The sequence below is a fragment of the Myodes glareolus genome, chromosome 9, assembly GCF_982192425.1.
Source record: "Myodes glareolus chromosome 9, mMyoGla1.1, whole genome shotgun sequence".
In the NCBI taxonomy this organism is placed as follows: domain Eukaryota; kingdom Metazoa; phylum Chordata; class Mammalia; order Rodentia; family Cricetidae; genus Myodes; species Myodes glareolus.
Window position 1 is genome coordinate 60,353,006 of NC_142034.1, and position 16,157 is coordinate 60,369,162.

The 16,157-nt window shown below is 50.5% G+C and overlaps 1 protein-coding gene across 1 annotated transcript in view; it reads left to right on the forward strand.

The window, feature by feature from the left end:
• The first annotated feature begins 1,405 nt into the window (after window positions 1-1,405).
• The window catches only part of Hs3st3b1 (heparan sulfate-glucosamine 3-sulfotransferase 3B1), a 37,355-nt gene continuing 22,603 nt past the window's right edge, over window positions 1,406-16,157 (forward strand). Inside the window, exon 1 of the mRNA XM_048448252.3 lies at window positions 1,406-2,417. Coding sequence (XP_048304209.2) covers window positions 1,864-2,417 — 554 coding nt within the window. The 5' untranslated portion in view covers window positions 1,406-1,863. The remainder of the gene's footprint in view (window positions 2,418-16,157) is intronic.

A 16,157-nucleotide genomic window follows, 5' to 3' on the forward strand; every position in this document is an offset into this window, starting at 1 on the left:
ATTCCGGAAGGGAAAGTAGGTTCTCTGGTTACCTGCACATTGGTCCCAGATAGCTGAGTGTGGGATGCGGGGGAAGGATAAGGTCTTTTCCGCTTCGCCTGCCCGTGCCCACCGGGAAGAGCAGCTTGCCGGTGGCCTCAGAGTGAATCACCTCCTGGGCCTCTGTTGCCCGCACGGGGGTCGAAAGGAATGAGTATTCTGCCCCGGAATCGCACGCAGCCTGGCATCGGAGTCCTGTCGGCCTTGCAGAGGATGGGTTCCAGGCAATGAGAGGCCTCAAGCCACCCGGGTAAACTCCAACATCCCGACCTTCCTAACTCTGAACGCCCGCACAGGAATTTAGCCCTGCGAATCACCAGCGCCCGCGCTTTCTGCACAAGCGCCGACAGTTTCTGCGAAGACCCTCTTGCCGGCCTCTCCCCTAGACAAATGTGCGAAACTAGGAAGGACTTCGGAATGGAATTTCTATTAAATAGGTGCGACCCACTACTCGTGGATGTGCCTTATTTCGACATTCTTCTTAAAAAAAAAATGCTGGAGAAAAACGCCTAAGAATCAATGTCATAGGTCAGAAAGCCATTGTTTCCCCTAAGCAGGGGCAGGCAGATGCTGGCTTTATTGTTTATTCAAGAAAAAGGAAAGTTAGCGTATTGTCAAATTAATGTTGCCAAAGAACAGATACCCATATAAAACCTCCTACATGCGACTTTAAGTTTCAGCTAGGGTCTTAAATTAATCAAACTATCTCCCTTCCCACTACCCACCTCCCCAGCCCTTTCAAGACAGTTGGGAAAGCGCGAGGTAGAGTTTATGTCGGTCCCAGGCAAGCGCAAGGAGCTCGCCCTCAACAAATATTAAGACAGAACGGGGGAAAGACTGTCAGTGACTTCCGCCCAGATTTCCCCTGTTTAAACTTCCTAAATCAGAGTCTGTTTCCGCTCCCCTCCCCGAGCCTAGAGTGTGGAATTGGGTACGCGGTGGGGCTGGGTACAGGTTGGGGTTCCCTCTTCATCCCCGTCTCCACCCTGCAGCTCTTACACTCAGGAACCGGATGGGATGGCAGAACTCTTGGATGGGGACTGCACAAGGCGACTACAGCCAAGACTGGCTCCAGGACCGAGTGCGGAAAAGCGCGCGTGTACACGAGAGCTCCACTCAACTGGGTGGGACCTCTTCTAGCGCCCGGTCACTCCAGCATCCTCACCATCTGCTCCTGTCACCAGCTAGTGGCCCCGCCTCCCGGAGCCTGCCCCTTGAGTTCTGAAGCCAATAATAACCCCAGACTGCTCTACCCCCCTTTCCGAGCCCTTTCCACACCCCCACGTTCCGAGTGACGATTGGCTGTTTCGACTTGGGTGAAGCTCTGACATTTGCATGCAGCTCGCGGTTCCTGGTAGGTAGCGCGGCCCGTCACTCGGAAGGCCGGGACCGCCCACTCCACCTCAGTGCCGGGCTCTCTTCCTGCGCAGTTCTCCTCCGCAGCCTCTGCGGGCAAGCGCCGGGGCTGCTCTCAAATCTCCTGGCTGCGAGGAGGCAGCCCCGGCGAGCTGCCGTGCGCCCCGTCCAGAGTATCCGGGCTGCGGGGTACAGCGTCCTCCGCAGCGCATCTGCCAGCAATTCCCGCCGCCCTGACTGTGCGTTCCAGTCCCGGCTTCTGGTGGGCAACATGTCAAGAGCCGTCGCCGCTGCAGCTGCCGCCGCCACCCGGGAAAGAGCCGCAGCCTCGGCAGCCGCGCGCACACGAGGGCAATAAACCGAATCCTTCGGGCGCAGAACGGCAGGGGACCCTCCTGGTGCTCACTGCTCCGGCAGGACTCGCGCCATGTGCTGAGCCATGCCCCTGGCCGCGCCCGCCGGCCGCGCATGGGGCAGCGCCTGAGCGGCGGCCGGTCCTGCCTCGATGTCCCGGGCCGGTTCCTGCCGCAGCCGCCGCCGCCCCCGCCGCCGGTGAGGAGGAAGCTCGCGCTGCTCTTCGCCATGCTCTGCATCTGGCTCTACATGTTCCTATACTCGTGCGCCGGCTCTTGCACCGCCGCACCCGGCCTGCTGCTCCTGGGCTCGGGATCCCGCGCTGCTCACGCTCAGCCAGCCCTGGTCACAGCTCCGAATGAGACATTCCCTAAGATGCCTTTCCGGGGGTCGCCGGCCAGCTCGCTGGCTGCAGGCAAGGATAACATAGTAGTCGCCGGGAGCCAAGAGGAGCAGAGTCCGGAGGCACCGGACTCCCCCAGCCCCATCTCCAGCTTCTTCAGCGGCTCCGGGAGCAAGCAGCTGCCGCAGGCCATCATCATCGGCGTGAAGAAGGGCGGCACGAGGGCGCTGCTGGAGTTCCTGCGCGTGCACCCCGACGTACGCGCCGTGGGCGCCGAGCCTCACTTCTTCGACCGCAGCTACCATAAGGGCCTCGCCTGGTACCGGTGAGTTTCCTCTCCAGCGGCCCGCTGAGCTGGCCGCGATCCGTGAGCCCCCACCTCCACACCCCCGGAGCCGTTGCGCGTCAGGTGGGGAGGTAGCAGGGGTAAAGCTTCGGGCAACCGAGGGAGGGCAGGGACTAAAAAGCGCCCTCACACTGCGGGTGGACGGTGGCAGAGAATCCGGGTGCGCGCGGCTAGGCTGTGACAGCAACGTACAGAAACTTGTAGCGGGGCGCGGGTGGCTTCGTGGTCCGCTGCGCTCTAGAATCATTCAGACGACCTGGCTGCAAAGACACCCGGCAGCTACTGGGGAAGTGACAGAGGAACCAGCTACTTTCCCGCGGTGGCGATATCCCACTCGAATAACTCGGTGTGGCTAGAATTTTGTAGTTCTCGCAGCCTGGGACGCGGGGAGGAGTGCTGTGGGAGTGTTGTGCGCCTCTGGGTCGCAGCCTCCTCCTCACACCAACCGCTAGAGTCGCTTCTGCTGCCCAGATGGGAAGAGGGGGGGGGACAAGCTAAGGCTGGGCGCCAAGGCTGCTTTGAGTCTGTTAACTTTTTGTTACATTTCTCCTTGTTACCGGAACCCGAAGGGGGTCTGACCCGCTTGGCTGGAGAGCCCCCTGTGTTTGGGAGGGTGGCAGGGTTGCTGCGCCGTTTTGCTGGCTGCTGTGCGCCGGGCGTGGAGCTGTGCTGGTCCCTGTCGGGCAAAGGCGCGCACTGCAGCCCGCAGCCACTTCGAAGGCTTCTGGGCGTTCTCCCGGGGAGCTGCCGGCGAGTTGCCGTGTCCCTGGCCTCTGTGCTGAGAGAGCCCCGGCCAGGACGCTAGTTTTCGCGGACCTAGTAACACGTCCGGGCTCAAAGAATATCCCTGAACCATCGATTGAGAAATGGGGGTTGCTTCGAGGTCGTGACTTCCGGATGTGTGTCCAGTTCCAAAGGGACCCAGACTCCGGGGTCACAGTCACGACCTCTGCCCACTGCATCCCGGGTTGTTGGTGTGGTGTGAGCTGCTGGAGGGGTCACACCCGAGTCTCCGGAAACCCGGTCGGGTCCCCAGCCCCTTAGGTCACCTCCCAGCCCTCTCCTCTTACTCGAGTTTTTTTCCAGACCCAATTACTTTCAAAGAGGGTCACGACTTCCGAAAATAAGGAGAGACACGAACCGAACCTCGCTCTTTGCCTCGGCCATACTTTCCAGGACCCGGACGGCGTGACAAATAAAAGGGCCTGACCCCCGAGGATTAAAGCAGCTCCTCTCCCAGCCTCGCCCACTCCCCTTTGTCCTTTATGCTTTTTTTTTTCTTTAATTGTGAGGAGTTGCCCAAGTCTCGAGATTTAAGCCATCTGTGACAGCCGCCCTTTTCGAGGTTCCCAGGACTCTGCGGGTTAAGAATGGGGACTCGGATGCAACGTCCGGGTTCACGTCCCACCGGTGGGCCTGGGTGCTCTTAACGGAGCCCTGGGAATAACGCGGTTTCTGGATGGGCCCGGAAGGGCCAATACTTTGGTGTAGCCAGGTGCAGTTTACCATGGGGTTAGCCTCGCTAACCATAGGCTGTTTCCATCGATGTGTTGATAATATTGCCTCTATCCCCCATCCTCCCCATACACACCCCGCTCCTGGGATAATGTTCAGAGGACCGGGTGGCAGGCTAATGATCAGAACCATTTGTGGTGGAGCCGAGCCCAAGGCAACCCGGGCGTTTTGGTCAGATCCACATGTGGCCGGGTCGGGAGGAACTGGCAGTCGAGTCACTGCGCACTTGAGAGTGTTAGAGGCACCTGGGGCAGGCGGTGGAAATCCCCACTGGAAGATTCACGCGGAGGCGGAGGTGGCTGCCTTCACCTGCCACCGCCCTTGCTGCGCTGGAGGCCCTGGCTGCGCTCGAAGGGTGAAGAGCACAGCCCAAGAGCGTGGCGGGGACGGGCGACCCGAAACTGCAGCTCCAGCCGCCTCGGAGGCCGGGCTCAGCCAGGCTGCGGTGAACCAGGGTCCTCTACCTTCTGACGCCACCGGGAGGCACAGGCCCCGCGGCGGTGATCTGGTGGATCTAACTGCCACGGTACCGGTGTCCTGACAGCGGCCTTCCCGGACTGTCTCATCAGGGATCGGCGTGCCAGCAGAGTTACTGGATATTTTCTTAAAGAAAAAAAAATGTCAAATACTTTCTGTGTACTTAAAACTTGTAAATCACTTTAGACTGTTCTAATGGTGACTGGGCCATTGTAAGGACTTCACAATTAATTTGAAAGCAACCCTGAAACTTAAATTTCAACCCTGACCCAGAGCGCTGCACCTCTCCCGGCTAGAGTCCACGAGGCTCGCAGGGCCAAATCAGGCCTGCAGGGTCCCTTCTGCTCTGTCCGGAGAGAGGCCTGCCCGCTGGAGAACAGCATAAATAATAATTAACCAGAGAGTTGCAAGGGCAGAAGAATGGTTAAAACCAGCCCTCAAAGCCAGAGTGTGAGCGAGGAGTGGCCTTTTTAAAGGCATTTGTGACAAAATGGGAGGGGGTGTGGAATGGTGAGTTCTGGGGTCAGCAAGCAATGGGTTGTAGAATGAGATCGTGGCTGTGTCTGAGCAAGTTGTTAATGAGTTTAATGGGTTAATACAAAGCCCTGCCAGGGGCCTAACCAGGGCCTGGTGGGTTTTCCTGGATGCCAGGGAATTTGCAGTCCTTATATCTCCCTACCAAGAAACCATCAGCCAATGGGTGACCCAGACTCCTGGAAGGCCAGAGCCTGCAGAGGTGGCAGCTTGGAGCTAACTCTGTGCCACCACCCAGACACAATGATTCTTTACAGCGCCCGAGTTTACAAAAAGCACAAAGCTAAGGCGAGCTCGTCCCAGCCTCTGGCTGCCGGAGCCCCAGTTTGTACAGGAGCTCTGAGCAGACGGTCTGGTTCTCTAATCGGCCTCCGAACTTAGAAGAGTGCCCGATGGTGATGTCTAAGAGGCTCATGGAGCTCTCTGTTGACTTTTACCCCCAGGTGGGAGTGCCATGAAGGGGAGATTTGGGGCTAGGAGAGCAGGAACTTAACTCCCCCACCAGGTAAAGCAAACCTCCAACCAGCTTGGTACCCAGATTTAAACTGGAGAAGTATTAATGATGCAGTTTTTAAAAAAGCACTTCTTCTTGATCCAGTGTAAGTTTTTGTATATTTCCATGAATTTGATGGCCCAAGTTTAAGAATTAACTTAGTCCTTGTTGGCTTGTCATTTGCTCCCCATAGTTTACGGGTGGTGGGAACTCCTGTCATAGAATGACTTTCCTTTCCATTTCGGAAAATTAGGCGGCACTCCAATGGCCATCCCCACCCCCACTCTGTGCCCCTCTCTCTCTCTCTCTCTCTCTCTCTCTCTCTCTCTCTCTCTCTCTCTCTCTCTGTGTGTGTGTGTGTGTGTGTGTGTGTGTGTGGTTTAACAGTGCTGTAGTTAAACTGTACTAAATATCTGAACCAGGCACTGTTTCAATTGATCAAGTTAACAAGTTTAATCCTCATTACCATCCATGAAGTGGGTACTTTGATGGTGAGGAGACACAGGCAGAGAAGTTAATCAACTTGCTCAAAGTCTCCCTGCTAGAAGTGGCAGAGGTCTTACTCCAACAAGAGTAATTTTGTGCCAGGCTCCCTGACTTTAGTGACCAAAACATGCCACCGTTACTCATGTGTAATTATTCAAAGTGATTTCTGCTCTAATAGAGTTTGTGGGTTTCCTGCCCACCTCCAGTCCCCCCACTCCCACACCATGTAGAGTGCCCACTCTGTCATTTATCTTTAAAGCCTTTGTAATGTCAGGGCGGTGGACTTGGAACCATCCTACCCTGGTCTCTAACTAGATGAGAACAGTCTTACCGTTCTGGCACTTTTATTTCTCCACACCGCACAGCTAGAAGCAAAGGAATCATTAAAACGACAAAAATATCCCTCAAGGATAGTGGCTGAGAAAACAGCCAGTGTCTCCCTGAGGACGTGGTTTATTCAATGCCATTTGCCCCTTTCAGGCTGGGAGGCCCAGGTTCAGTGACGTATTCTCAAGCCCCTTGGAATTAATTTCTTCACTGGAGAAGATAGAATGATCCCAAGATAAGAAAGACACAAGAATGGCTTTGCACTTGTTAGTCAGCAGGCAGATGTAGCTAGAATTCTGCAGTTTTCCTAGAGGTTCGAAAATCCAGCTGGAAGAATAGTAATTTCCTTTACATTTTTAGCTGATCTCCGCCTCCATTTGCCTAGTCCGTTTCGAAAAACTTGGTGGGCAGCCCTGTTTCTGACTTCTAAGATCTCTTTGAGGATGATCTGTTTCTAAATAATTGCTCTTCCTCGGTCCTGGAGTTTAAGGCAAGTATGGGACCCACTTCTAGGGTGCTGGGAGGAAGTCAGACATCTCCATCAAGATGCAACAATTTGAAATACAAACCATTATGTAAGAACGCTGTCAAGATTTACCAGCAGGACTGTGTAGCATGTGTTGGGCTCTGTTTTTAATTAGGTTCCTAAATTACACCATAAAATGGTTGATTAATCTTTTACAAGTTGGGGGGAAAATATAACATAAATTAACCTAATCATAAGTGTTTTCCCAGATGCTGAGTTAATAAAATTGTCAATATTTAATAGCGGCCTATTAGTTTTAGATAAATAAAATGCCGAAATGTATGAATTGAATTACACTTATTATCTTCCAAATGACCTTCCAGCAGGTCTGGGAAAATTAGTTTGCAGTCCATATCTTAGGACAAATTCTTAAAAGACAGGCTACTGTGGTAAATAGGAATTAAATGCTGATCGCATTTGATTTTTGCATTTTTAAAAGAATCTACTTATTTAAAAAGTGGTGACTAATGTACACTAATAATTACAAGATGTGTTTTCCCTGTCAGCAGTATTTGTTTGCCATGGCAGAGTGATCTTACACAGCTCCTGATTTGCTGATTTTTTTTATGTTTTGAAAAATCAGTATGTCACCAATTCTCATTCCAAATATGCTTGCTTCGGTTTAATCTTTTCAGTTTAAACCAGACTATGAGACATAAGGTTTTCTCCTACAAAATGACTTTTTGAATCCCTAGACCATTGAACGTTTGCTAGGAATAAACTTTTTTTTTCAAGCAAAACAAAAACAACCATCGGATCCGCAGCCCAGGACCAAGACCCCTGAGGGTGCTGTGTGTTCTGACTCTGAACACAGAAGTTAAACTGACTGATAGAAGCACAAAAGGCTCACACTACAGGCCCTGCATGGAGATAGCTTCTAGGGCTGTGAAGGGCGTTTCCAGAGGGTTCTGCAGCTCCTGTCACTGGGTTATCCCAGAGAACAAGAGGAATTCAGGGCAGGGCAGTGGGAGACACTTGACCCACCCCCACCCCAGGGTGTGGCACAGTGTTGAGGGCAATGAGAGCGTATCCTGCCTTCCTCAAGTGGAAAGAAAGAAGAAATGGGACACCAGTGTCACTGAACACTAATAGATCAGAAGACTTCTTTATAATCTAAATTATTACCTTGTTCGGGCTGTCTAATTCCTTGCTCCCAGACTATCCTACCTCAAATAAAATTGCTGCTTATGCGTGTAGACTGGTTCTTATCCTTGTCCAGAGATGGACAATAATTATTCTTAGTAACTTGATAGAAATTCCATATAGCCAGGAGGCTAAGTGTTACAATGTCCCCGGTGTTCAAGAAGCCCATACAACACAGTTCTGAAGCACAAGAGTGGCCCTCTATTATATTTGCTTAAAATTCCTTCTTGTGTGCACTTCACACACTTTGCTGTCATTTGATAAATATTTTTTTAAAAATAGCTGAAGTTACTGACTCACTCAAAGAACTGACTCCACCGTGACACGTGAGAAGCATGCATAAAAGAAGTTGTACTACTCTGGTTTTGCCCCACAAACTTATGAAGTTCTGTGGCTCAGCAGGGAGAATCCAATTAACAATAATGCATTATGTAACAGAATAGAAGAAACTTGTGTGTCCCCACCACAAAGAAACGATAAAGGCTTAAGGTGATGGATACGCTAATGACCCTTGTGTATACAGGAATTGAGACATCACATTCAGCCTCATGACTTCACACAAATGGTGTCAGTTAAAAACTTTACATGTAAAAGTTGAGTATGTAGCCATGGAAATAGACGCTATTAAAGACCTTTAATAAAGAGGAGTTCACATTTCTCAATATTTAAAAAGACAGGAAGTACGTTGGTTGTGAGAACGAGACAGTTTCTTTGTATGCAGGGTAGATGTGCATATTGAGCACCCTGTTAATATCAGGTCTCTGTCACTTCGGCCCAGCCAGGCTGCTTTGAACCTCATTGGATGAGACCCTGACCATTCCTCATGTGGACACCCGCGACTTAGTGGGACGTCCAGATCCAAAAATTTGCCTCTCACCACCTTCGCGCGCGCGCACGCACGTAAGCTGGGGTTCTGGGCATTGAGATTGGGGGTAGCCAGTGAAGAGTGAAAACTGCACTGGGAAGAGCCGAGAGCAGCCGTTTTCCACGTCCTCTCCTGATGTAAGGGAGGAGCCGCCGCCTCCTCTCCAGGCCTAGTGACATTACTGTGCCATGGGACCCACGCTGGCCGGCCGCTGCCACGCTTGCGCTTCTGGCAGGACCTCACCTGTGGGGCTGAGCCGGGCGGAACTGCCTCAGCCCGCGCACATTGGTCGGAAGGGACTGCCCAGAGACCAATGGCGTCGGGCTTGCACGGAGGCCCGCCCACGGGTTTTCTCAGCGATTCTCTGCCCAGTTCTAGCCTCTTGTTAGCCTTCCTTCGGCATTAGACTCGCCAGCCCCGCAGGGCCAGCCTTCAGGACCCCAGCCTGCAAGCGTTCAGTGGAAACTAACTTCGTTCTGCTGTGAGGAGAGGGGAGCTGTTACTTTCTTATTGCAGCAAGTGGCGCTGAAAAAAACAAAATCTAAGATTTAGCCCATTCTTGCCCAACGAGCAGACTCTGGAAGAGAGGAAGGCTGGGAGACTGACACAATCAGACACCGGTCCCTCCAGACCCCTCCCTGCCTTCTGGAAGCTGGTCCTCGTTCAGTCCATCCCTTACTAGTCCCTGGGGGCCTCCCAGATCATTGTTCAGAGGCTCCAGGCATTTAGCATGTGCCAGCTCCGCCAGTTAACACAGATACACAAAGAAGAAACATCCTGTTTCCACCCATGAGCTCCGCAGAAGCCCCAAGTGGGTGGGTGGGTGTGTACCGGAGGGAGTGGAGCAAAGCTAAATCCAAGGAAGATCCCTGTCAACTCACCCAGGCTGACCTTTATCTTAGGGTCCTACTGGCTACTGAGTAGGTTGGATTAGAGGTGTGTGCCACCAGGCTCAATGAATAATGAATGCACTCTTATAAACTATATCTACTTTTCCCCCTACTGATCTAACAAGGGCGTATTTATTGGGCAGTTGCCTTCAAAAGATAGGCTTCATTTTCTGGAGCCGTTTTAGGCTCACAACAGAGGCAAGTGTGAAGCACAGAGATCTCCTGGGTACCCTCACCTCCGATACATCATTCTTCCGAGACCCATTCTCCACCAAGGGCGCATTTCTTACAGTGGATGAGCCTGTGCTAACAGGTCTTCTCTCGGGCCTTGGTTCAGATAAGGGCTTTGCCACCACCCTGGCTTTCTGTAGCGGTTCAGTAGCCTATGAAGATGCGGACAGTGTTGAGGATAAGAACTGAGTACAGCGATCCGAACTTGGTGCTACTTTGGCAAAGGGCCCAGCTGGTTAGCCCCCCTCAGCTGTACTGGGCAGGGAACACAGCTTGTTCACCCCTCCCCCATCCCCTGTCGTTCCACGTGTAGCCCAGTTCCCTCATTGGCAATCCTAGCATTGGAGAGAGCTGCAAGCCCTGCTCCGTGTCAAGGATGCACTTTTCGTTGTGAAATTTCCGCAGCCTTGTTCCTCGCAGACATTCGGAATGGGGTTTACCGTTTCTTCTCACCCATTTCGCCTCATTTGTATTTGAACTTCTGTAGCCGTCCTGGGACAGGCCTTACTCAGCCGGGTGCCCGAAGTCAATTCCAGTGAGAAATTTCTGTCTTGAAATGTTTAGTTCCCTAATAGATTTTTTTTCCTCCACCTGTTGGTAACTCTTAAGGTCAGTTCTTTGCCACATATACTTTCTCTGATGCCAACATCCCGCTCACACAGCCAGGGCAGGACCCAACAGTGTGGCCGTACCAAAGACACAGTGTGGGAGATAACTATGCCTCCAGCTCTACCACACAGAGTGGCCGCAGTGCACATTGGCCAGTTCTCTGTTTAGTGAACTCTCTAGCTAAAGTTATTGGTGTTACAGGAATGTCTAACTCTCTCTCTCTCTGATCACACATGTGACATAAAATATATGTGTTTAATTTTGTTTGACCTAGCATCTCCTTTTGAGCCAGAATCCTGTATGTATCCTGTTTTCATTCATATCAACCATCATCTTGTGATGTGTTTGTCTGGATGCCAATTTGGAGTATGTTGGTGGAGCAAGCCTCTGAGTTTTCTTGCAGTTCGTTGACCTCCTGATCCTGTTCTCTGTCTCTGCTTTTGTCTCCCTTCCTCCATCTCGACCTCCCTCCACCTTTACCCTAGGAACAAACAGGTAGTAGCCCCTTCCTTCTATTTGAATCAAATCCCATATGCAAGCCTACCTCTTGGGCTCTTGGGATAGCTGTTCAGATACAATGCGGCCCCCTCCAAGAAGTTTGCTACAAAGTGAACAATAACAAGGAGAAACAATGGACTGTACATCAAAGGCGGGGTTAGAAAGTGGCCAACTGAGGAGTGGGAGGCAGGCTTGCTAGGGAGAGTTTCAAGTCACGTCTTGCCATTGGCTTCTTTAGCAGGCCTCCCCTGGCTGTTGTTCCCCAGAGCAGGCTAATTGCAGGTTCTGCTTTCCACGAACAGCCTAGGTCTGCTTTCAAAGGCGAGTCTTGTGGTGTTTACCGAGCAGGGTGTTTGCCTGTGTTGGAAACGATGGAGCTAGTCTCCGCCCCGCTCAGCAGTGTTCCTGTGGTCTCTGTGTGTTTTGCCCTGGCCCCAAGATCATTGTTCTTCCTGGATGCAGTGCTGAGGTCTTCACTAAATAATGTGAACAACACTTCAAAACACCAACAGCCTGGGGCTGGAAACAAAAAACAAAACAAAAAAAGCCACCACTACCCCTCCCCACACACACATGTTCTGTTTTTGTGACTGCAGCCATAGAGAATGCTGGAAGGCACCCTGAGCCCCACAGCACCGGAAAGAGAGGAGCTCTCCGGATTGGGTGTCATTAGGACAGGAGGTTGGTGGGACATTTTAGCTGAAGAACTTGGGGTTGATTACTACTGATGTACACTTAGGTTTCAGGAGTGTCTGTATTTCAGCCTGCTAGGATCACCTTCTTATCTCCTGACTCAGTGTCTTGGGTAGGCCCCTCCCACTTGGTGTCTGTCTAACACCTGCCAGGCCAGGATGCCCTCAGCCTCCACCTCCTGCTCAGAGGCAGACATTTGGCAGAGGCAGTCCACGGAGCAGAGAGAGAGCAGTCAGGCAGCCAGCGAGATCCTGTTTGTTGGTCCTGAACTAGCTTTTTATGCGTATCTCTTTTCTGGTCCTCTAAAGTTCCATGTCTGTTTCGGGGACATTGAATGCCCTCTTTCTCTCTCCTTGGGGCCTTGTGGGATTCGGGCAGTTACAGGGCAGGTTTACTGCCAGTCATGCCTAGGTGGTACTTCTCACCTCTGCCATTCATTCATGATTTTCTCTGCCAAGTTTTGGACATCTAAACTGGATCAAGTAGTAAGTAGGCACTTAGTAAGCAAGCTGTTGGTTTTCTGTCTGGGTCTTCAGGGATCCCACAGTATTGGCTAGGGTCAATTTAATGGGAAGCATAAGGAATAAAGAGAAATACGGTAGGACCAAGCAAAGGGCCCTAAGTTGGGCTTTGAAGGGTGGATTTGAGTTTATTGGCAGATCATTAAGGAAGCTGGTAAGGTGTTCAGGGCAGAAAAAAAGGCCTGAGAGTCTTGGTAGAATATTAAAGGTTGGTTGGAGCACACATGGAGTCAGAGTTTAGGTATGGGGAGGAATCTAGAGGCAGGGGAATCCTTCATTTTACCAGTCATAGAGAGTTTTTATTTCAGGTCACTGGATTCTCCTGTGTCAAAGATTGTCACCAGCCTTGTTTGAGCTATATGTCTGAATTCTTCCTATGGAACTCTGAGGGAAATGAAGTAACTTGATATATCAAGGCAGACTAGACAAAAAAGTTGGTAGGTGTCACCCTGAGGCAGCTAGTACTAAGCCTGCCGGACCAGGCTTGCTCAGGCATCTTGGACAGAGGCTGTGTCCCTGCCAGTGCGATCACCGCAGTGTCCATGCCCAGCTTTTGGGTACCCGAGTGCCCTAGGTTCTCCTTCATCCTGGGCTCTGAAGCTCTGTGGGAAAGGCCGTGGTCTATTATTCCCATCTACTCCAGACACTGGAATGTGTAAGAACACACGGGCTCTAGTCTGCTGTGGGCACGGCTGCCAGCGTCTGCCTATCCTTTACCCACTTCTGTGTTTTTAGAACTCGAGCATGCCTGGGCAGGGCTTCTCTGCCAGCACAGTGAGCCAGGAGGCCAGTGAAGGAATGCCACATGGGCAGGGCCAACCTTCATTTCTAGGGCTCAGACTTCTGAAGCCTGGAGAAGCCACATTGCCCTCTTTCCCACATGGTTTAGGCCTGTCCCTGCCCTGACTACAGAGTAACTCAGTTCGGTCTGGAACCTTCCATGAGGCCATATAAAAGTGATCGCAACTGCTTATTGGCTCTGACTTAGAACTGCACCCTTTTATCTGGTGTTTTGAGGTTACAGGAGACCCCAGGAGAGGTATAGCTCCTGGGTCGGGCTGCCCCACCCCTGCCTCCCTTCCCACCATCTCCTCCAGGGCATGACCACTCGTTCATTTTTAGTTATTTTGGGGATTGCATTTTCTTCCAGTTACAACTGGAAACCCCAAAACAGGCTCCTGAGGATTCTGTGTTCTGAATTAAGAATATTTGCTGAGAGCGGCCAACTGCATATGGACATTCTCTCCTTTGAAAAACTTTGAAGCCCCCTCTTCCTACCCATGTGACCCCCAGTGGGGGAGGTGAGTTTGGGAGAGTAGATAGTGGGTTCTGAGGCTCTAATGTGAAAGGCTGAAGCAGCCAGTGGGGGTCACAAGTCAGGATCAACAGTGGGGCCCAACCTAGCAGGCCAAGGCAGGAGGCTCAGGAGTTGACGGCCAGGCTACGTGAAGACATTGCCAAATATAGATCAATAAAAAGCTGGCCTTTTATTTTGCCATGTGACCTTCATAAAGAATTCAATTCTTTATTTCTGTTTTATTGCTCTTTTATTCGCTGTAGCAAATAATTGAAATCAACATAGTTGTCCATCAACTATGGACATGGCTAAGAAAATTTGGTATCTATTTACCTATCGTCTATCTATCTATCTATATATATATATCTATATATCTATATGCCAAGTCTAAAGAAAAATGAAGTTAGATATTTGCAGGAAAAAGGTGTATAATATTAAGCAAGGTCACATAATCTCAGAAAGAGAAAGCTGCATTTTCTCTCTCATACACAGAACCTAGCTAATTCTCTCTCTCTCTCTCTCTCTCTCTCTCTCTCTCTCTCTCTCTCTCTGTGTGTGTGTGTGTGTGTGTGTGTGTGTGTGTGTGTATGTAAATAAATACCCATATGGATAACAGTATAAATGTAGAGAAGAAAAAAAGGAAGGTTAAATATGAGGGGATGAGGGAAAACTGAATGCACGTGATGGACAGGACCCATGAAAGAGGATAGGAAGCTGATTGCTTTTCTAATTCTAACTCTCACGGTTTTTGGTTTGGGGTGGTGGGTAAGTATATAAAATGTATTCGATCCTGAAAGTGTAAGGTTTAGTGTGAGACTTCACAGCTTCTATTTCGAACGCTAGTTCTAACTGTATACGGATTCATGAAGTCATATAGACTTTGAGTCTGGTTAATTATGATGTGTGATTTGCTTATTTATTTTCAAGTTTTTCTTAATAATGTTTATGAAAAAGAAGAATTTTCCACTTGATGCTTGCGTGTCAGTTGTGACTTGGAGTTGTTGGGAATTTTCCCCAGTTCTAAAATCCATTTCTCATATCTCCGTAGAATAACTTACAGAATTCTCCCTGCCACCTGGGTGGTGGTGGCGCACGCCTTTAATCTCAGCATTTAGGAGGCAGAGGCAGGCCGATCCCTGTGAGTTTGAGGCCAGCCTGATCTACATAATGAGTTCCCAGACAGCTAGGGCTGTTACACAGAGAAACTTTGTCTCAAAAAACAACAAACAAACAAAACAAAGAACAAAAAAAGAATTCTCCCTGCCAGAGGTCTGCCTTGGGGACCCGCAATGGGCTTGGGGAGCAGGAAGAAATGAGGGTTTTTCAGCAGGGATTTTGGTTGTTATCTGGATGTTCCCTGCTTTGGGTTCTGTTCTTTATAGTTGCGGTTGTTGTGTTTGAATGTGAGAAGCCCGCCCAGGCCCACGTGTGTGAACACTTGTCCACAGCTGCTACCGTCTGTGAGACTGGGAACCTTTAGGAGATGGGGCCTGGCTGGAGGAAATATTTTAGCAAGCTCTACTTCCTGTGCTGGCACTACATTTCCTTCCGGCCAACTTCCTGTTCCTGCCACCATGCCCTTCTTGCCATGGTAGACTGTATCCCTCTGGGCCTAGAAGCCACACAAGCCCTTTCTCTCTTCAGTCATTTTCGCTCAGGGTTCTTTCTCACAGCAACAGGGCCAAGAGACTTGCAACCTGATTTTTATTTATTTTTTTATTTTTATTTTTTTTTGTAATTTACTGAGCACTTGCCTTTTGTTTGTTTCAAGGATATTCCAGACGACCTTCTGACTAGCACACTTTTGCCAAGATAGAAGAGTTTCTGCTTGCATCCTCCTATCACAAAAGGAGCCGTCTGCCTCCAGGCCTTTCCTTCTGTAGGACTGTGTCTCCTCACAAGCCCTTCCTCTCTACAGTTGCTTCTCATCATGTATTTGGTCACAATGACGAGTGACTAATGCAAGCTACCCTGGGCTTCCGTCCCCATGTCCCAGTATTCAACCTGGAAGCCAAAATGGCAATTCTGTTGAACGGAGTTCAGCAGGGACTGAGTGGAAAAGAGGGTGCCCAGAATAAGAGGTCATGGCTGGAGAGCCTTCGTGATGAAGGGGAGGACACTCATCCTCAAAGAGGTTCTGTTGCTTGTTGGGATGGAGCTTGTCACTGAAGGAAAGCCCTGTAATTAGAAATTCTACTTCAAAATAAGATCTGCAGCTGTAGCAGCTGCAGACTCTGCGCTGCATTCCTGGATCCTAAAGAGGGGGATGCTGGAGCCAGGGTACCCACCTGATAGTAAGTGGGTGACTCTGCAGGTGACATCTATACTGAAGGTGTGGTCACCACCCTCCCGTTTGCAGGGTCCGAGAATTGGTATACTGCCGATTCCCTCTTCACTGGTGCCACATTTTCAACCGCACCCTCTTGGTCCCTTCCTTCTTTCTCTCCGTTTCTTTCTTTTTTTAATATTTATTTTTATTTCATTTGCATTGGCGTTTTGCTTGGATGTGTGTCTCAATGAGGACATCAGATCAGCTGGAACTGGAGTTACAGAGGTGAGCTGTCATGTGGATGCTGGAAGTTGAAGCTGGGTCCTTTAGAAGAGCAGTCAGTGC